This window comes from Pholis gunnellus, assembly GCF_910591455.1.
Source record: "Pholis gunnellus genome assembly, chromosome: 4".
Classification (NCBI taxonomy): Eukaryota; Metazoa; Chordata; class Actinopteri; order Perciformes; family Pholidae; genus Pholis; species Pholis gunnellus.
The window spans coordinates 4,975,775-4,997,797 of NC_136530.1; the positions used below are offsets into that span (position 1 = coordinate 4,975,775).

The 22,023-nt window shown below is 49.1% G+C and overlaps 1 protein-coding gene across 1 annotated transcript in view; it reads right to left on the reverse strand.

Moving 5' to 3' along the window:
* The window catches only part of midn (midnolin), a 22,733-nt gene extending 2,550 nt beyond the window's left edge, over window positions 1–20,183 (reverse strand). The window contains 14 exon segments of the mRNA XM_079158242.1: window positions 4,201–4,348; window positions 4,351–4,422; window positions 4,424–4,492; window positions 4,494–4,537; window positions 4,721–4,748; window positions 4,751–4,857; window positions 6,212–6,382; window positions 6,385–6,478; window positions 6,480–6,734; window positions 6,737–6,763; window positions 15,952–16,014; window positions 16,151–16,238; window positions 17,803–18,031; window positions 19,950–20,183. Coding sequence (XP_079014368.1) covers window positions 4,201–4,348; window positions 4,351–4,422; window positions 4,424–4,492; window positions 4,494–4,537; window positions 4,721–4,748; window positions 4,751–4,857; window positions 6,212–6,382; window positions 6,385–6,478; window positions 6,480–6,734; window positions 6,737–6,763; window positions 15,952–16,014; window positions 16,151–16,238; window positions 17,803–18,031; window positions 19,950–20,025 — 1,471 coding nt within the window. The 5' untranslated portion in view covers window positions 20,026–20,183.
* Between the last annotated feature and the right edge of the window lie 1,840 nt (window positions 20,184–22,023).

Below are 22,023 nucleotides of genomic sequence, written 5' to 3' on the forward strand. Positions count from 1 at the left end.
ACACACACACACACACATTAAGATACACACAGGCTGGCCCAAAGCCTGGATGCAGAGACTAAGGTTTGATGTGAGCACAATAACCTTGAAGGACCCAGAGAGAGGTGGGTGAGAGACATAGGGAATGAATGAGAGAGAGAGAGACACAGATCTTTCTTTCTGGAAACGCGAAGTGGAAGATATCAAACAGAAGACTGGGCAAGGACACAGTGAGGAAGGAAGGAAACGCCAGTCTCCTTTTCCTCCTCCTATCTTTTTTTTCCCCCCACCAATCACACTCAAACTCAATCCCTGGCAGAAACACTTTTCCATCCCCCCAAACTCTCCTCTGTGAAGACTTTGACACTGAACCTGTAAATACACAGAGCGCTGCAGAGAAAAACAGACCGAGCGAGAGAGAGACAGAAAGAAGGGGCGATCTATGAATAATCGATGCGTCAGTCAGTTTTCCTTGCCTTTGAGCCCAGCCCAGCAACACAGCAAGGACTGAGATAGATAGGGAGCACACGGGAGGGTGGGGGAGAGGAGGAGGAGGATGGAGGTAGAGGAAGAAAAAAAAAAAGGGGGAGGAGGGCTGCAGTGTGCGGGACGCACAAGGAGATTAAAGGAGCTTCTCCTTTTATTGATTGTACAAAGATTGGCCTTCATTTGCAGTCGTCTTAGTGCTGTTGTTTGTTTATTTGCCTTGATAAGTCTTGTGATCTTGCAGAGAGAACATTGTGTTTGCTCAGCATCAAGGGAACCGGGGGAACCAGGGGAACCAGGGGAGGGGGGGACGGAGAGGAAGAGAGAGTGATAGAAAATCACATTGCAGCAAAGTCGCCCTTAATCTCCTCCAGAATTACTCTCTCGACCCGTTCTACGGGTTAACGATAAGAGGGGTCAAAAAAACACCATAATAAGCGCAGAGTTATCTTGATGTCGGTATTCAAAATCTCAATGTTGTGGCCATAACAGACCAGTAGCTCAATGTCAACAGGTGAACTAGGAAACCTGACCTTTTCGGAGAGAGAAAAAAATAAAATAAATGCCAATCAAGTTAAACACCAGAAGAAGAAAAAAATGTAAACTAACTAATCAGACACAAACTGAAACAGCCAATCAAATCAGCCAGTGAAAGGGCATTGACGGCCCTGCAGGGACACGAGCTCTTCAATGACTTTTAGACTTAATTTGCATTCTCTCTCTCTCTCTCTCTCTCTCTCTCTCTCTCTCTCTCTCTCTCTCTCTCTCTCTCTCTCTCTCTCTCTCTCTCTCCTCTCTCTCTCTCTCTCTCTCTCTCTCTCTCTCGACAATGAAAGGGCACCTGATGTGCTTGGCTGGCTTCGCGATAGCTCTGCGCCGCGTCGCCGGGGCGTTCGCTCAGTTTCCCGGTGCACGTGTGTTGCGTCGAACCCCCCCCCCCCCCCCTTTTGTGACGACAGCAGAGTAAAGCCTACCAGTGGATAATGCGTGGTGCCTCGACCAAGCGGGTCGAGGCTTAAACACGGGACTCGTGAGGTTAAGGCCGTAGGAGCTTTCCCCCCCGTGTCACTCTCATCCTCCCGTCACCCTCCCTCCTCCCAGTCCCAGCCAGCACGAAGCTAACATGATCTGACAAACCGAAAGGGGACGGGGGGGGAATGGGGTGAAGGGACGTGGAAGGGACACAAGAGAGGAAGGGGGGTTGCTTGGGGGAAGCTTCCAGAGCTAACTTTGCCGCTGCTTCGCCCCCTCTCTGTGGGCCTGTGTTGAACTAAGGCAGCTGTGGTGGGAGTGGGACTAAAAGGCAGCCCTATAATCCCATAGCCCTCCCCCTCCTCTGCCCCACAATGGCTCAGCCTGGTGCCCTGTATGCAGCCCCTGTCTCTGGCCCCTGCACAATGGGTTTGGCTGGGGCCGGGGAGGTCCACCCGACTCAGTGAAGGAATTTTGCTAACAATCAGCCCGCCGGGCCACGCTAAACCCCCTCCTGTTCAAACCCTGAACGAGTCTATGGCGGGACAAATCCCCACACTCAGCAAAACTTTGCAACGAAAGCACATGAAACCCAGCTCGGCGAAGACTTAAACCAGGCGTTTTTTGCGGCCCGAGTGTGTGTGTGTGTGTGTGCGGCTCTTTATTTACGCTTGCCTTCTCCCCGTCGCACATGAACTTGCGGCGGAAAAGGGTAAAGGCTCTCAGGAGAACGGCCCAGCTATGTGACATTTTCAAGAGTTTTCACTGCACACACACACACACACACACACAGATAAGAAGTGCGGGTTGTTCCTGTAGCTGAATGAAGGCAGGTTTCTGTGAAGCAGAGTTAAGCCGAGGTGTTAAGTCCAGTAAGTCTTCCATCAGGTTTCGGGCTGATAAGGCCACCTGAGAGCGCTTAGTCATCGGCTTCCTCGGGACACCGTGTGGAACGGGATACAAAGTCGACAGCGGTCCGCGCCAACAACATTCGTTGTCCTCCGCGAGCCAAACTGCTTGGTTGGGGGACGTACGCTGCGAGCAGGGAAGTTGGACGGAGGCGGCGAAGTTGGGAAAAGGACATTAGACGGGCTACTCCGTCACCCATTCCTTTCATTTTTTTACTTGGCCCGTTGGTTAATCAGTGGGCAGTTGGTAGACTGATGGACAGGATATAAACACCCATGTGATGAATGGAGGCTTAGTGTTGTGGTCTTTACCATCCCCCCCTCTTCCTCCTCCTCCTCCTCCTCTCACTGCCCTCTACTTCACAAAGCATATTCTTTTTCAGAGCTGCATTTCAGAATAAATCTATTAAAAGGCCAAATGAACACAGACGATGTATTGATGCGCAACACAGACGTGGAAAAATAGAGGGAGGAAGACGGGGGAGATGGATTTTACAGACGGGGCTGTTTTTGGACAGCAAATGGGGGAAACAGCGGCGAGTGTAGACGAAGAGAGAGATGACAGGAGCAGGGGGTGAGGGGGGGTCTTTGGTCTTCCCTGAGTTAAGAAAATAAGCCTGTGTTATTCCAACTGTTCACCAGACACTTGTGAGGGCACCCAGGGGTGACGCAAAGGAATACTGGACATTCCCCCCTGGTCAATCCGTACGCAGTTGCTGAAACTAAAAACACTCCGTTGTGTTTGCCACTGAAGGTCATAAAACAAGGGACGAAGCCAGCGCAGGACAATAGCAACGTATGCTGTCGCCCTTTCCAAACAAAGGACAACATTAAACATAAATCGGCCGGAGCCTCCCCACAGAACTATTCAACAGACATTTTGCCAGCCGCTCACCGAAGGCAAGCTCGATTTTCCTCGACGGGAGATAAGGACAATGCTGTTTCTCCGAGCACAGCCAGGCTAACCTTACAACACCTGGCTGAATGTTATCGCTTCTGGACATCTGTCGGGACACTCGACCATCCTGTGTCTCTGCGAGGAAAGGAGCTTTTTTTTTCTTCTTTTTTTTTTTTTAAAACACCCCAAAACTCCAGACTCTAAAACGGTATCATCTGAACTCGAGCACCTGGGGTACATCAGGGGTATATGTCGAGGTTTTTTGTCCGGCCCGTACTTGCCCCAGCCGCAAGCCCTTCTTTAAATCACCCAAAAGCCTAATCTAATCCAAACATAGCTCAGCCCCAGGCTTTGAAGGGGGTAAACCTATCTCCTTGGCACACAAAAACAAAGCCATCTCCGCTGCCTGACAAGTGAAGCCTGACTGAACAGGTTTGGAGAAATTTCTATAGCATGAGACGTTAGACTCCCCGCCCCATCTCTTCCTCTTCTCCTCTGCCTCAAAAACCCAGGAGAGGATATACGTATGACTTACATGTCTGACTAATCTGACTTTTTATGTTCACTGCTTTTGACAGTATTTTCAGGATAAAAATAGCTGCTTGAACAAGGTAATGGTGCAAAATAATCCCAACAGAACCGATAGCTAAACGCGACGTGCAATGAGAATAGAGACAGTAGACACAAAGACGACAATTAGTTCTTTGGTTCTTTACAATGCAAGAGCAGATCTCAGTAAAATGACAGGTTTCTAGATTGCAGTCATTTCACACACACACACACACACACACACACACATACACACACTCCTGCAAAGCTGTAGCGACTGCGGAAACATCTGCCTCGCGGGATGCACAATGACTTGCTGTGTGTGTGCGCGCACGTGAGTGTGCGTTTCTGTTTGTGTTCCTCACATGCTTCGCATGAGCAGAGGGAGTGCGGTGTGGAGTCACTCACCGGGGGGTTTGCACATGCGGATCTGACTCTGGCACTGCACCAGCGGATGGAGAGTCGGCGGAGGGCTGCTAGGGCCGCTGGGGCTGCTGGCGGGCACGGAGGTAGCTTTGGCAGAGAGGCCCGTCATGCCGGCGACTTGGGGCGAGGGAGAGGCGGCGAGGGGGACGGGGAGGTGGGCGAACCACACTGGGTCTGGTAGCGGAGCTGGGTGAGGGAGGGGGGGCATGCCCTGGTAGTGGCGCGTGGCGCTCAGGAGGTCGTTGAGGATCTGCAGGATGGTACCGATGTCGCGGTCTGGGACGCCCAGTGCTGTCCTGGCAGTTAGGGTGCAAAGTGCCTAAAGAGAGGGAGCAAGAAAGATGGGAGGAAAGCGTTACACGAGATGTCTACGAGTTTTTAACAACAACAAAAAAACAGAAAAGTAGAAAAGGCATGCAAGTTCTCATAAAAGAGGCTTCCGGCTGGATCTCACTGCTTAGAGCAGCAAAGCATCTTAAAGGAAGCTTTAGTGTCCTCTCACCTGAAAAGGTCCCTGAGAAAGACTCCGGGGAGCGTGGTTGACGAAGCTCTCAATGATGGCACCAGGTTTAGCGGGGAGCGTGTTGAGGGACTGCTGCCACCGGCTGGGGCTGTTGGGGGTGTTGGTGCTGTCGGGGGCTGTTGGGGGTGTTGGTGCTGTCGGGGCTGTTGGGGGTGTTGGGGCTGTTGGGGATGTTGGTGGTGCTGTTGGTGCTGCAGTTAGCCTGGAGAAAAAAACATGAAATAGCATAAAGTAAGGCTTCGAGCCACGGCGAAAGCGGTGCGAAAAGAACACATCTGTACACAATCCCATCACATCCCATAATGCATCATACATAACATATACATTAAAGGTGAGCTGGGAAACGTTGAAATTGCGAGGGACAAATTGTGTTCATTTAATTGCGGGAATTGAAAATCGAGATTCCGATTAACATTAAAATATGTTGCAGCCCTACCCCTCTATATATATATATATAAATAAATATAAATATACACACACAGTATATGATGTAAGCTCTGTCTCGAGTTTATGAGTTCTGTAAGTGACCTTTACTTCAGGGTGAGCTTTCTGCCATCCCTATAGCTCCAGATCAGCCAGGACATCCTGTTACCTCAAACCTGAGAGAGACCAAACTCAGCAACCCTGCTTCTTGACCTTAGCTTAACTTGGATCACTGAACTGACACCTGAAAGTGAAATCGAAACCCAGGCAAAGGCCTCCGTGTTTGTGTGCGTTACGCATGTGAAAGCCTAATGAGGAATAGCCGTTTCCGTTTTTTTTCCCACTACCACACTGGCCCCGTCTTTCTGTTATTCTTGTTGTGAACCATCTCCCCCACATAGTCCGCCGACATCTGGTTCTCGTTCGCTTTCCATAGGCTGCAGCTCGGGGAGGTAGAGAAAGTATAAACAGCAAATTTGGTGCGTTTGCGCGTGCAGCTGTTCCTCGCAGTCTATCTCAAGTAAACGGTTGTAAAAGGCTAATGATGAACGGGCTGACAACCCTGAGGTTAATGATCAGTCCTTCACATAATAAAAAAAAAAACCCAACTCTGATTCATAAAACCTGCCTCTCTTTGTACCTCCTCCCCTCCTTTTCCCCGCAGAGTCTCGCAGGATGAGGTCATAGGGATGCCGTGGCCGCCCTGGCTTATGTGTTGGCTTGTTTGCATGTATTTGGGAAGCACACTGCACTCCAGTGATGAGACTAAGTGCACTGTGGTTTGGAAGCACACACACACACACTCACACAAACATTCAGACCTGAGTAAACCACGGGATCACCCTCACGCTGCTGGGATGTCCCACTAATCAATTTAATTGAAGATGATTTAGTTGCGTTCCTGGCAACCCTGGTCAAACCGCCAAAACCCCCATCCCCTCCATTGTTCATTCATGAGAGGGCTAAGTGCCTATGCTACCATCAGTTGTGTAAAAGTAGCACCTAAACAATAAATACAATATGGATCCCTGACAATATTTGTGAGACTTACTTCAGGGCAGAGGACCGGGGCTACGGGGCTGGCCTGGCCAACGTCGTGGCTGGGTTGGCTTGAGGAAGGCTGGTGGTAGTGATGGTGGTGATGGTGGGGACTGGCTGGAGAGCGGAAAAGACCTCCGGGGACGTTGGACGGGTGAGGGGAGTGGGTGGGCGGGGGGAGTAGGGGGGGCTACAGTGAGAGGAGGAGGGTGACTGGTGGTACATGGAAGGAAGCGGCTGGTGGTGCGTGGAGGGCAGCGGGAAGGAAGGGGGAGCCCGGGGAAGATGGAGGGGAAGGGACCAGGTGAGGCTGGGACAAGTGGGGGCCGGGCTGGCTGTGTGGGTGATGAGGGTGTGGGTGGTGGGAGTGCGGGTGAGGGTGGGGAACGCGGGGCTGCCCCATCGGGGTCTCCGCACTGCCCCGGGTGATGAGGTGTCTGTGCTGGAGCTGGGGACCGCCGGACTGCTGCGCCGCCAACTGGAGCTGGACGAACATCATGTGATCGCCGACGCGCAGTGCCAGGGTGAGGGGGGGGAGCGGCCGGACAGGAAGTCACTGACCTGCAGGTAGACAAGAAGGAGAATTTGAGAAACACAGGATAGAATAGAAATCAACAAAAAGCAAATCCTACGTGATTTATTGGCGCAGAGGTGTTAGAAACTCTGCATCCACATTACGTACAGAACACCAAAGCCTTTCAAAGAGATTAAAAAAACTCCCCCCACGCTTATTGACTTCCTCCTTTGTAAATGAACAGTCTGCACCATGGTTGGCAGTTGAAAAGCAACACAACAGTGCTTTGAGCTCCCCGTCTCATGGAGACACAGACACACCACATTAGCCCATCATGCGATCAATCCCTCTTCTGTAACACTGGCCTATTTACATCTGCTGGGGAGCAGTGGATGAGGAGACCTATTGGAAAACACACACAAATAAGCGCCCACTCTCGCTCGCCTCCCACTGCCCCCTCGGTCCGCTCTTAGTCAGCAGTGTTATTCAGCTCGGAGACAGAGGCCACCCTTCTGTCTGGCCCGGGGCCTGAAAAATCAGTCCCACGTCCAGGAAATACACCCCGCCTGCCTCTCCAACACAGAATGGCTGATTGTCCGCGGCGGATCTGGAAGGGCTGCCCTTTTTTGGAGCTCTGGCAACGACTGATAGGAGCCGAGTGTGGAGGCCTTCGCTGTCCCACCCCGTGGCCCGGATGGACACACACACACACACACACACACACACAAACGCACACAGGATAGCGGAGTTGTCACGACTTGGCCGGAGGATTCACACTAAACAACAAAAGTCCTCTTGTCCCCCCCCCCCCCCCTCCTGCATGCCTGCGGCTCTGTTGCTGCGTGATTTGCCACTCACTGCAGTGAGTCTGAGCATGTTTTGTAGGTGCGCGTGAGCGTGTTTATTTTCTAGGGAGAGTCATTCGCAGGTCAGAAAAGCCTTGGGTCTTGAAGTCTCTGCAATAACGAAAGTGCAGGCTCTCCCCCAAAAATAGAAACAAACAGAAACAAACGGCACTGGCGAATACAAAGTGACGCCTCTGTCCAAAAAGGTTTTCAACAAACCCCTACTGCCTTGTGTGCTTTCCGTCCCCCCAGAGAGGCACGGAGGGAGGGGGGAAACGGGAAGACAGAAGCGGCACCGAAAGAGCTACACAAGGGGAGGAGAGAGAGCACAAAGAGGACGGGAGATGGAGTGAAAGAGTAATGACAAAGCAGAGAAAACAAGTAATAGAGGCATACAAAACAAAGACGGCAAAGGAGAGCAGAGGCCTCACTCCCCCCAAAGACCCTGCAGCCTTTTGGAGTGTGCTTGTAGAGAAGGGGGCCCGTAGTTAACCCTGCGACTCACCGGGCCTTGCCCTCCATCACTTCTCTCCCTTTTTTCTTCTGCTTATTTATTTCTCTATCGACCGCTGCCTCTCTGTTGCCAGGGTGACCTTTGCACATTGGTATTGACATGGTGTGGAAAAAAAGAGGACGGAGGGAGACGAGAGAGGCAGGTGAAAGGACAAGAGGGGGGGGTTGGGACGATCTGATGGCTGTGTAAATAACGTGTAAATAATCAACAGCTAAAGCAGCAGAAATAGGCATAAAAGGTTGCTGCCGGATAAACAGAAACTCAGTTGCGTTAACTCAGCTACTAATGGCCTGTTGATAGTCTCGTCCACACCCATGATTACACTGTCGTGCTTAGACAATAAACTCAGCAGGGCGCGGTGTGAAGTGAGGAGGAGAACAGGGCAGGGTGCTACCTGAGAAGACTTGAGGAAACTCCCGTGTACAAAAGGTCACCTGCTAGACAAGACGTGTGTGTGTGTGTGTGTGTGTGTGTGTGTGTGTGTGTGTGTGTGTGTGTGTGTGTGTGTGTGTGTGTTTGTGTTTGAGACCTCAGGGTGATGGGGGGGAGGCGGAATCCTAAAAGTGCGTGGGGGACAGAAAGAAAGAGAAAAGAAGTGGGAGGAGACGCTGACTGTGTCTGTGACTGACAGCTGTCAAGAGAATGAGTCGACAGTTTGCCAACCCACACACACAACGTGTGAGAGGCCCCGAGGGAGGGAGGGAGGAAGATGTGAGGCAAAACACCCACCGGGAAGGGAGTGCCTGTTTGGTTATGGTACCGTTCAGACCTCCGATCGCGTATCCACAATAGACTGTGGTTACCCGACGGGGCGTGCCGGGTTCGAACAAATGTTTACAAATTGTTTTCCGGTCGGGTTTGGCCTACTTGACGTGGTGCTAATGTGTCAAATAAAAAAGAAATGATAGACTGTCCCCCGAGTCAAGGTGGCGGAACTGTATGGTCGCAGAAGCGTAACGCCCGCCACCTCCCCACCAGGTTAAAACTGTTAGCTCTGTGAGCACTGTTAGCGCTGTTAGCACTGTCTGCTGTTAGCACCGTTAGCTGCTAGTCAAGTGCAGGCTGGCATTGCCGTCTGTAGTTGTGTGTCGGACAATCGTCTTGCTAAATATGGTCACTGTAGTACACATGTTGAATCCCAAAGGAGAATGCTTTTTTCCTGTGAACTAATGTCTGAACAGGGCCGTTGCTTCGCAGCTGTTTTTTTTAATGTGCGAGCACGTGCGAGAAAGTGAGAGGAAAAAGGCCGACAGTGAGTGACAGCAGGAGAAACAGAGAGGAGGCTTGATTACCCTTATAATGACTACTGGGGATTATTCAAAACCGCCGAGCTGAGATCCATGTACTCCTACTGAGCTCCAAACACCACATGGCAGGCTACAAATTAGCCGGCGAGAGCGAGAAGCGAGCTGTCTCGCGGCCGTCCGTGGCGGTTCGCTGTGGGAGACGGGGAGAGAGTGGAGGGCCCCGGCTTTTGTTGTGCTAAGGCGGACGGGGAGAAACCAGCCATTCATTGTTCCCTTTCTGATGCAGCAGCAGCGGTATGCAAAGAGAAGAGGAGCTCATGCCTGAAGAACAAGGTGTGCTGGTGAAACAACACGCATGAGTTGATTATAATCATCAGAAATCTGACGGGCAGAGCCTCCTCGGTGACATACAGGTGTTGATAAATAGCCGTTCCGCTTAATTGCTCCTCTTTAACGACTGACCCCCACAGCCGGCGCCATCAACCATTTTGTTTTAGTTGTCAGGGGGTCCGGGAGGTGCTATTTTGTTTAGCAGGCGGCTTTGGTTGCTATGCAGCGATGGGGGAGAATATGATAAGGGCCAGGAGGGGTGGAGAAAAGATGGGAGGAAAAAGAGGGGGGGTGGGTGGCATGAGAGGGGAAAGGAGAAAGGATGGTGATGCGGGGGGGGATGGGGGCGATGGGGGTAGGGTGTCAGAGTGGTGGTGGGTGATGAAATATTCAGTGAGAGCGTGCCTCTGGCTCCTTCCCTCTTTTTTTTTTTTCTTTCGACATCTCTGGCTGACAGTTTTATTTATTGGGGTCCCCGTGGTTCAAGGAACTCATTTGCAGTCGCTCTTCCTTTGCACACTAAGCGAACTAAGGGAGGGAGATAAGGAGTGAGGCAGGAAGAGAGCGGCTGAGGGAGGGTGGGAGGGTGAGCGGGGAGAGGGAGGAGAAAGATAGAGAGCGCTGGCAGCACTGAGCTGACATTCATGAACAACTGAGCAGCTTTGTGCCGGAGCAGAGAGGATAGAGGATTGGAAGGGCGGGACGGGAGGGTGGAGAGAGGGCCGCCTTGAGAGGGAGGAGGCCGTTCTGGTTTTCCAGCGCAGCGGCTCACCTGTCGAACCGCCGGGCGAAGAGTACGGTTAAAAAAAACCTGCTCCTGAACCCGCCCATCGACCTAGATGTTCTGATCGCAGCAGGACACCATTGGTAGTCCCTGTGCAGACAAACACCGGCTAACGATGCAATAACAGCCCCTCAAAAGAGAGAGAGAGAGAAAAAGAAGAATCAATGACTTGCACCATGCCCCAAATCCTAAAAAGCAGCCGAGAGGAGGGTGGTGGGGGGGGGGGGGGGGGGGGGGGGGGCTCTTCAAAAGGCCCCATTAGAAAGACACGGCGTCTGTAATACTGCCTGATAAGAAACAGAGGGGGTGAAACAGGACCAGCTGGCCATCACCGAGTTTGATCGTCTGAGTGAAAAGAGAGGTGGTGGTCCGGGACGAACGGATTCCCAAGATGAACGCGCCAACCGTGCCAACGACTGACCGGCTACGCCGAGCCGTCTCGCACGCTCACACGGGTCTCTCGGCCCTCGCACATCAGCTCCACATTCGGGGCGAAGAAATCCTCATTCTCGCTAGCTCGCCTGCTCCTCACGCTCTGCCTTCAATACCAGCTGCCGCTTTATACAATTTAAAATCGGGTTCCTGTGTCTGTGCCCAGCCAGACAAATGTGTGGATACTAGTAAAAACAACATCATCAACACCGACAAAGAGACGAGGAGGAAGCATCTCGTGTCTGGGCTTTGTGGATCGACCTGGCTATTTTTGACCCCGGTATGGCTAATTGACTTCATTAGACTTGGTGGTGGCTATCAGACGGGACTTTTCCTGGCCCCCGTCCTCCCACGCGGTGGCCCCACTAGTCACGACGCCTTCTACTTAAATCACAAAAGCTCAGAGTCGCCCGGGAAATGGAAAGAAATGACGGTCACGACTCAAAACATGAAGAAATGAGACTCCCCTGGCCGCTGAGCGAGGTAGCACACAAAGAGACGGACATTAAAGATGGATGTTGCCACGCACACACACGCGTACACACACACGCGTACACACACACGCGTACACGGACAGATGCATACACTCAATAGGACAATGAAATCCCCTAAAAAAAATCCATCCATCCCTTGATTGCTCCACAACACACCTTGATCCCCCCCCCACCCGCCCCCCCTTCCTACTATGCTTTTAAGCATCACAATGGGGATTACACAGGTGCAAAAATACTGCGTGATCAGCATATTAATGCAATTTTCAAGGCCAGGATTTACACGAGCGTGGACTAAGTAGGCCTTTGGAGCAGCATTGTCTTCTGTTCCATTTACACGTCCTGCAGCAAAATTAATTTCTGTCGTGTTCATTTAGGGGGCAACAAAACAAATTAGCATTCTAAAGAGCAAACACTCCCTCTCTTTTACCGCATGCTTATAAAAAGCCTTCATTTCAAATGGCAGTGGGAAGGACAGAGGGGGCTAGAAAAGAAAAAAAAAAAGAGGAGGATCCTCTCATATTGACCAACAAACTGACTCGAGTCATTTTTCAATTCCTTGCATTCCCAAATCCTCAATACAATTACTCTCCAATGATTTCCAGTAGTGTCAATCCTGCTGATTAACTCGCATCTACATGAGGTGTTCTACAGGACTGGAAAAAAAGAAACATATTGACCATCTGCATTGAGCTGTTTTACACACAGTCACGTGCGCACGGACATGCACAGTTGATTGTCCATATACAAACACACACACACACACACACAGCCACTGTCCATCATCTGCAGTTTCTAGTACTATTAAGCCGAACGTCTTCCGTCCTCTTTTGTCTTGATTTCCTTCCTTCCATTAGAGTCTCGCTTGCATTTCTTCATCTGCGAGTTACCCAAGCGCATGAGCTCATCCTCCCCCGTTACCGACCAACCCACGGAACTTGCACATCCACTTGACGCGCTACAGAAGAACTCTCGCAACGACAAAACTGTGCCATACTATTGCTAGAGGAGGACTGGATGAGGACAGGAGGAGCAAAAAAAAGTAGAGCAGATACGTAACCCCCATGATTCCACGGGGACATATTGGAATGGCAACACCCAGCCTCCCCCCCAAAAGAAATCCCTGTTAGTGTTGAAGGCAAAAATGTGTCAATCTGCAGCCCGCTGAGCCGCGCGCGCTCCGGCTGGAGATTGATTTTAAAAAGCAGTATGCACTGCTGTAGCTGCACTCGACTGGGCATGGCTGACGCCTATGGATGTGTGGAGGATGAAAGGGGATCCAGGGGGAGAGAGAGAGAGAGAGAGAGAGAGAGAGACGAACTTAAAGAGTGACCCTCAATCTTTGTTGTGTGTTTGAGGGCCTGTCAGCTGGGCAGGTTTGGTGCTTATGCTTTAAGACAGGAACAAAGAGGTGGCTGCTTGGGGGAAGGGCAATGGAAGGGGGGGGGGGGGGGGATGCCTGGTTGGCTTTTATTCTAACATCAATGTGCATCAATGAGCAAATAGTCCCTGTGTGCTGAGAGGGACACATAATCCTTCTCTTTCTGTCAAATACCAAGATCAATAGATGGAGAGCCGATGTCACTGTCTGCACATGCCCAGAAATCGTGAATATTGCTTTCGTTTCCCTTTCACTGCTTGTCTTGCGAGTGTACGTTAATTTCACTACTAGGATCAGACATTTTCTCATTCTCTGAACTCAATCCTCTTAAATATATCCTTTCAATTCTGGTGTTTCGTGTGTGTGTGTGTGTGTGTGTGTGTGTGTGTGTGTGTGTGTGTGTGTGTGTGTGTGTGTCCACGCATGACTGCGTATGTGAGCTGAACACACAACCTCTATTTAGCAGACAGAAGGAGACGAGAGTAGCACAGGCAACTGTATTTTTGATGGGCCGTCGCGAGGCAGTGGCTTAATACAGCTTAGATGTCATGCAAAAAAAAAAAAAAAAAGGTCTAGGGAGATGCCAGAGGAGGAATTAAGGCAGCCCAGGATTGTCCTTGCTAGAGAAGCCAGCCATCACGGTCAAACCAAGGCAGCTAGCCGGACATGCAAACCGCAGCACATTTAAATTATAGGGGCCTGGGAGAGCTGTTAAGAGAGAGAGGGAGAAGAAGGAAAAAGGGGGAGATGGAGCGACGAAAAAATAAATAAATCCCATTTCGATAATTGCCGGGGCTCCATTTCCATAAAACATTTTTATTTTTTGTATCCAACTCGCTCCACAAAAGTCTGAAACAACCCTGGAAGCTGTCATGTTCCGCTCGGTCGGTTGGCTAGCTAGCTGCGAAAAACTCCCCCAGACTCCTGATAAAAAGGAGAAGTCATAAGGTGATCCACTCAGCCCCTGGTTTCCATGAATACACACACACACACACTTCCTGGCAAAACACCCGATCTGGAAAAGGAGACCTCACATAACCAAAACACAGGTGGGGGGGTGAGGGGTTATCAGAGATCCAGGGGTTGACACCCGCTTCTTCTACGGCTAGCACAGCGAGCAACCACCCCACATCTCCCCGAGGCTATTTTTGGGTGTATGGGCATATCAGTTATCATGTCAGACACTTTTAAGAGCTAAGTGCATTGATTGATTTTTGATAGCCCCAGAGTTAGGGGGAAGGCGGGGAGAGGAAATGAGGGAAAGCTTTTGTGTTCCTATTTTTCTAATCTTACTCAGATCCTTAATCTCTCCGCAATCTATATCATTCCATTCCGCTTCATGAATTATAGAGAGGAATCAATTTCTCGGGATAAAAACACACTAAAGCAGCTTTATGCCGGGGTTTTTTTAACCTTTTACCCTGCTGTCCGCCTCACGGTGCCCTTCTCTCTACTGCCGCTGTATGATTACAATTCATATCGCATATTATATGCAATATGAAGGCAACAGTGACATACGATAAGCTAAGGAAAAAGCTTCCGGCTTGGGCTGAATAGTTCAAAGCTTCCTTCATAATGCTGACATTAGAATTATTAGAATTAATAACTTTAGTCGTAGCCTACAACGTCCACCCTCTCTGCCTCGCTGTAATTGTCCCCAGTAAAACGTAAACATGTACTGAAATAAGATCATTTCCACAATTCGCAACACAAAATATTCGGCTTCCGTCCATATTTGATGACATTTAGCTTTTCAAAAACATTTTCACTGCGGCCACACACACGGCGAGGGACAAAAGGCACGGTGAGGTATCAGCTCCTCTGTCTGCCTCTGGCGAAAAACGCCGGCCACTCATTGGCTGACCCAGCAAAAGGCATCCCACATGATGGGCATGGGCGCGCACACGTTCACTTATACACATGCAGTCATCGGCTGTCGGCGCTACGAGACGCATGCTCGGTTCACACACACACATACACACACACACACACACACACACACACACACAACACAAGGCCAGGATTTCCACCACAAAATGATCAGCAGGGAATTAAGCGACTCCGAACCACACTCCTCTATCTCCAATCAGCCCACATCCTCTGCTCTGATTTAAAAAAAATGAATAAAATCGGACTTAATGCACGCCGTCGTTCTTCAGACAAACGCATCACTCACTTCGCCATCGTGTCCTGTTTTGACATCAGCCGATGCACTTACGCACATCTCAGTGTTGCCCAACGCCACAAAAGGAAGTAGGTCTGAGTCAGTCAGTCAGCTGCAGAGTGTTTCATACGTCACACCGTTGCCTGTGTGTGCACTCAGCCTTATCGCCTCTCTTCTCGCTCGCTCGCTCTCGCTCGCTCTCTCTCTCTCTCTCTCTCTCTCTCTCTCTCTCCGCGGTCTGCGCCTGAGAACTCTCTGCCTCTTTCTGCTCTACTCTCACTATCTATCATTTTTTTTTGGTCGAGTCACGTCACGCTGACTCAAATGCATCCTGTAATTCAGCCGGCCTGCCTACAGAGCCGTTTCACTGTAAGTAAGAGGAGCACAAGGCCCCCTATTGCGCGCACGCTAAGGCTTCCAGGAACCCTATGCTAATACTGAGCGAGGCGGCTGTCATCTGATGATCCAGCACTATGTGTATGAGTGAGTGAGACAACGCTGCAGTCACAGCACACTTCCTGGAAACTTGCCTGTGCATATGTGTGTGTGTGTGTGTGTGTGTTAGAGCATGAAAAAAAACAGGAGTGGAGCGAGATTACAGATAAAAAGGTATAAACAGAAAGGTGGCAGTGAGTGTTATATGTGCTGCTGGTCCTCTCTCAGCTCACAAATAAGCCTTTCTTGTTAGCTGTTCGCTCCCGGTTTCCTGCAGCGGCTTGTTCACACACACACACACACACACTATCACAGATGTTACTAGGATACAAGGGGTGTTGCTGCTTATTATATCCCAACAGCTCTCGCTGGATGTCTAGCTTGGCTTGTTTAAGAGGCTGAGATTAGACAAGCAAAGAGGCTTGTGCAGCCTGCTCATCTCCTCTGTCTCTGTTTCTGTCATATCTGTCTGTTGCTCTGCACTTAACCGAAGCTACAACCTCCCATATCCCCATGCACACGCACGCAGAACCACACACACACACACACAAGAGACCCACAGCTCAGTTTGTATTGCAACCATGTTGCATTGTTGCGTAGACAGTCTCTTACCTGAGTTTCTGTGAGACTCTCCAAGGCTTGCATTACTGACTGCTCGGGTCTTGATGCTTGAGACTGCAAAGAGAGGAAAAGAATATATATTTTAAAAAAACTAACTAAAAATGGTGATATGTAAAGTAATAAATATGCAAAAGAAAAAGCTCATATTTGTTATCGGCACTGCAAGCTAACACGGCCAGGTGAGCCTCACCATTAATCCTGCTTCGACTGTTGGTACAAGTGTTAACTTGCTCCCATCGGAGATGCCGAGGTCCTGGAGTTTGCCTGAATTTAGTCGCCTGAGGGGTTAAAAGAGAACAAGATAATTAGACGGTGCTGACAATATCTTCTCTCTTCAGACACACAAACAGCCTTCAGCCAGGGGAGGGAGGGAGGGGGGGGGGTTTAGACAGAATTCAAAACTAGTTTGGAAAAGAGCCGTGGGTGAAAAGCGCCATGAAAGAGAAGTATTGATTGGGCTGTCATATTTCAATTTGGAGTATAGTGGAGCTTGACAAGCGCTCGCAGTGGATATCTGGCACCGGTGCCACTTGCCTAAGTGGAGGTGAGTATTTTCTTTCGCTGTTTCGAGTCGCACAAACGAGGAGCAGAAACTCCAAAACCAGAACCGCAGTCCTTTTAATAGTTATCAGGGAACGAAAGCAAACAGCGTGGCACGACCCTTCTATCGCCATTGCAGGTCCATTGTCCATAATCGAGTCGTCCTACGACGGCTGATTCTGGAGAAAGTTGATTCCATAATACGCTCCTTGCTTTGCTTTGTTTCATGTTTTGGTGCAGAGCAGGAGTGTCTGCTCTATATGAGGAAGTGGTCTTTCCTCGCCGGTCACGATGCACCGAAGCCCCTCGAGGCGTCTTGACTCAGTGGGAGGGATGCTTCAGGACAGCCTGCTGTACAGGCATGACCCACATCTCACCCCATGCAGCCGAACAAAGGCCCCTCAGCACCCCGACGTGCTGCAGGTCTCCATGTTTGAGGAGCAGGAGGGGATTTTTTTTTTAAAAAAGGGGGGGGGGGGGGAGGGTTTAAAGGATGATGTGATTTAGTGGGTGATTACAATAGGTGGGAGGGGATTGGGTGGGGGGGGGGACAATGCTGACTGTTTGCATGCGCTAAACACCGCCCTCCTCTATTTATCTATTTTACATAACACCACCTGCACTATTGTATACCACCTATACTTTAGGAGTTGTCCTGCTTCAGAAGCTACTGGTTATTACCATGTAACACCCAACCACATGCAGGACACGTCCACCTTCCTTTATACAGGGACAAGTTAAAGAGAAACAATATATGTGCCTGTGCAGCAGCAGCAGCACGGTAAATAAATTACAGGCTACCAAGTCCCCGTGACTTTCCTCGTTAATGTTTAACAGGTCTGATTCCCACAGCATTGGTAATGCAGCCAGGCGTCAGTGTTTATAACGAAGGAGGAGGCATGAATCTATGCAACTCTGCAGAGCGCCTCGTCAATACGGTGCCAGGTGACCGGTGCGTCCCCGGTGCGTAATTCCAATACCCGTGCGTCCTGCCGGTCGGTGGTTTCCTTGAACTGTATCGACGACCGACGCGGCCAAGGTTCGCCTCTGAAGCCTCCCGAGAGCTCGGCCTCGCATAAATCCGAAAGCATAGATTAAAGAATATCGCTGCATGCCCGGAGGGTGAACGCGGATCTATTCGCATTTTTTTTTTTTTTTTATAATACTGCGGAATAGTTTAAACATGACGGTAAACGTATTGCACAGATACATGCTGCCCTTTAAGGGGGAACACATGTGTATGGTCTTTGCCATTTATAGAAAGGCTGCAGCACTTCTAGGAAACAGATTCCAGTTACTCACGTTTCTTTGTGTAGCAGAGCGAGTCTCTCTCTCGGCACTTTGAGCCTTTGCGACAGCCTCCTCTTCAGTCCGTCCACGGTCTCCTCCTGGGGAAGGGAGAGCTCGAAGCGTGTGCCGGTGGTGGAGTGGATGTACAGATTCATGGAGGGCTCCGTCGGGACGGCCTCACAGGACGAAGCCCCGCGACTGGTGCAGCTCCGGGCGCTGGGGTGCTGGTCCATCCGATAACCTGTGGTTTAGAGGGAAGTGTTTGGGGGAGGAAGGGAGGAAGGGAGACGAGCAGAGCCGGAGATGAAGCGGGGTTTTTGGGGTAGGGGGGGGAGGAGGATGGTGAAGCGGATCCGTCGCTTCGGCTACCGGCCCTTGTTCAAAGGAAGCATTCAGAGAGCTCCGAGAGTCTGAATACAACCCGGTCCGTCTTCTCTCCGGTCGATATCATGAGAATATTCCCACAGGAAAGTCAACTAAACAAGGCTCGCTTCTCTCTTTGCTACACCGTGTTCCCCTTCTTCTTATTCTTTGCTGCTCTCTCCAACGTGCAAAGCAAGAGTCTTCTTAAATGCTACATAGATGGGTAAACGCCAGGCAGAGACGCAAGTATGTTGTCAGCAAAAACAATTACAAAGAAAATGCCATGGACGCTCATTTACGCAGGCGGTTTACCTTTAAAACAAAAACGGGGAGGTTTAATAGTAATACCAACAAAAAAAAAAAAAAGAATATAAATTCCTCTCGGTGTTTTGTGAGCTTTTTGCGAGCTTTAGATGAGAAAACACACAGTCCGTGAGCTGCAAAGCCTCATACGGTTCGTGGAGAGATTGAGAGAGAGAGAGGCTCTCCGCTGCGCACTCGTACCCACGGCGGCTCCTGTGAAATATCGACAATGAACGTTGTCCACAAAGTATCCCACTTCCACCGTCGATAAAAAAAAAAATAGAAAAATACGCCCACAAGCCCCACAGCCGGCCCGGCCAATCACAGGAGAACTCCGTTAGAGACGCTGACTGACTTCAGCCAATGGTGAGAAGGGATCCACACCCACGTGGAGGGCAGGCGCGTTTAGGCCATTCATAATAAATTACAGCATATAGGACAAAAATATGAGCCCCGTACCACGGGAGCGTGCAGCAGCGGGGCCTAAGGTGAGGTCCGTGGTCCTTTTAGAAGGTCATTGGAGCGTTTGAGTTAACGGAGTTATAAAAGACGAGTTGTTTACTAACTTGCTCGCTATTAATTACTTACTTTTTACGAAGTAAATCGATAACTACGAACTACCCAGCTAGTTTATTTCTTTCATTTCTGGTACCAGCTGTATATAAAGCTATGTATTTGATCTTGTGTGGGAACAAATAGCATGCATCTTTAAAACACCTGCACCCCAGTGATCTCTACACTGCTTAATCTAAATGACCAGAAGGCCTGTTGTTGCATTGACAGTGAAAAGCAAATAATATACATTTGACACGTGTACACACGGTAGAAGTGCTGCACATGTTCATTATTTCCTTTAAATGTCTGGTGGGATGACAACACTAAGCACAGGCACGTACACACAACGAGGGACAGATTGGTAATTACCTAAATAGAGTGAGTCGGGGCTTTAACGTGAGGAAGGAGATACTCGGTCGCCACCCAGTGGCCAAAGGAGGAACTTCGACAACTTGCAAGTGACTCACTTTTGCATAATGCAATTTTGGACTTTTACAGCAAACATTTTCACCCGTCAGGAATATGACTTTAATTAGTTTTGTTTTGAGCTCGATCATTAAATGAGCTTATTATGCTCTTAGCATGGTTGTCACCACCGCAGTGTAATTGAATAAAGGTCCTTATTGCGCTTCTAAAACACACGACATCAGCAACGACTTACTGTCAGATACTAATTATAATTTACAGTAACGGTGACATTCTCCTGTCGTCGATACCGGCCCTTATTAAGTTAATCATGTCCGTGGCATTTACATGGAAGGTGGCTCATCCAATCACTTGACAACGTGCTTCTATCGATCCGCGATTGACTACTTGTCTCCAAATCGATTTCTTAACCCACTGACACAATACGTCAAAACGGATAACAGACACTTGTTCAAATGACCCAAGAAAAGAAGAAAAAAGAAAGTTGGATTTGATATTTAAAATGCACTTACCAATTATTGTGGCGAGAACTTTAAAGCTTCGCGCAGAAGTGTGTTGTGTTCCAGTGTGTTCCCCCAGCTTTGGCATGTAAAATAAACCCAAGTGGTGATAAAAAAAAAATTAAAAACTCAAGAGATAAATCCAAACACCTGAATATCCACTCTGCGTGTCCGGCAACGCACCAGACCTCCGGACCAATAAGGAGCTGCGGTTACGTCCTCTGCGTGGTGTTGTGAGCGCGCCGGCGTCTGTCTCGGTTGTGAGAGAGCTTCAGCACGGGAAGGTGAGACACCTCTTTAACCGACTGTTCTCGGATATGGGCGGGGTGTAGTGTTCTTGTTATGTCAGCATGGGATTTAAGGTGGCCTCGCTCCCCCCCCCCCCTCCTCCGGTAACCGCCACTAAAGTTCAGGCGCGTGCCCGTCCGTTGAGGACAGAATGTGTCCACGCAGAGACGCAATAGATAAAGATACCCACAATTGTGTCAATGCGTGCGCGGCTCCCTGAGCAGCAGCGAAGGCTTTTTTTTTAATGGAGGCTGGAGATCTAAATAGTAACACAACACCCGCTGGTCTTGTTTTTATTCCACCTTAACAAAACAGTTAATGAAGTGGACGCTTCTGCGGCGCGAGGGGCGTAGCCAGTGTTTGACGACACAAGAGGGAGAAATGTCACCGGGCAACGGAGAGCAGGTAAACAGGCTCCATGGAGACGAGGACACGTCCAACAGATAAACAAAAACTTTTCTGGTACGATTTGTTTTTGTGATTTCGGGGAACTGTGCGCATCTGTTGGGGAATCTTTACGGGCATTTGTCAAAAACATGAGGGAAATCACTTTGCCAGAAAAAGCCAGTCCGTCAACTTCCTTTTTAGACAACATACAAAAAAGTATTTTCATTCGAAACTCAATTCAAAGTAGAGATGGACCTTAATAACAAAATATACTCTATATAAGTATTGTCAGTTAAATGTACTTTAAGTATTAAAAGTAAAATAACTAATTATTAGGTAACTACGGTTATTATTCCTGCTACTCTGATATTATAATACTATTTTAAACATGTTTTACTGCATTATTATCTGCTTATGGCACTGTATAATCATATTAAGCACTCATGATGATTTATTACAATAAAACATTAAAACGCATTTCATAATGACTTATAAAGTCAAGAATCACAATATTTCATTACAGGTCAATCAGTGCCATTTTAGATTGCATGATTTCTTTAGTTCACATTACTTAAAGCAAACAATGAACACATAGAGTAACTATAATCTCATTATAATCCATTATAATAGGGATTTATAATGCATTAAAAAAAGATTATAATGTATTTCAACTATGTGAATTATATTAATTAAAAAAATGTCAGGGAGTGACAATCATGAAGTGTTATGATTCATGACCTTATAAGTCATTATATAATGCAGTATGATTATTGGTGTAGCGCATTATGACTTATTATGGGTGCTTATGACTATAATTATACAGCGCTATTGGCACATTATGTATCATTATTAGCATGTTTCGAATACATTGCAGACACGGGCGTCATAGAAAGTGTTACCATCACGTCCATGTAACTCAGATATGTGATAAGCATCGCCATACGGTTCACCTCAAGGACAAGAGAGATGTTGCGTAAAGCATGCTACCAATGCAGCATGAAACCACCCTTCTCTTCAAGCCTCAGGACCAGCACGGACTCTCCGTCTTGATTACAGAGACACACAATGTGCAGCGGGCGCTGTGCCCCGGCACCGTGTTATCACACTGTCTGAGAACTGAATCATCCTTGTGTGTGTGTCTGTGTGTGTGTGTGTGTGTGTGTGTGTGTGTGTGTGTGTGTGTGTGTGTGTGTGAGAAAGAGATAGAGAAAGCAGAGTCTGTTCGAAAGAAACATCTCCCAGAGACTCCACGAGTGAGCAGACAAAGGTCCCTGTCTTTGCCCAACAGCTTTATCTGTCTCCATCTCTTTCTGTCTCTCTCTCTCTCTCTCTCTCTCTCTCTCTCTCTCTCTCTCTCTCTCTCTCTGGGGGAAGATGCTGACTCAGATGAACAAAGTGAAAGGAGTTGGTT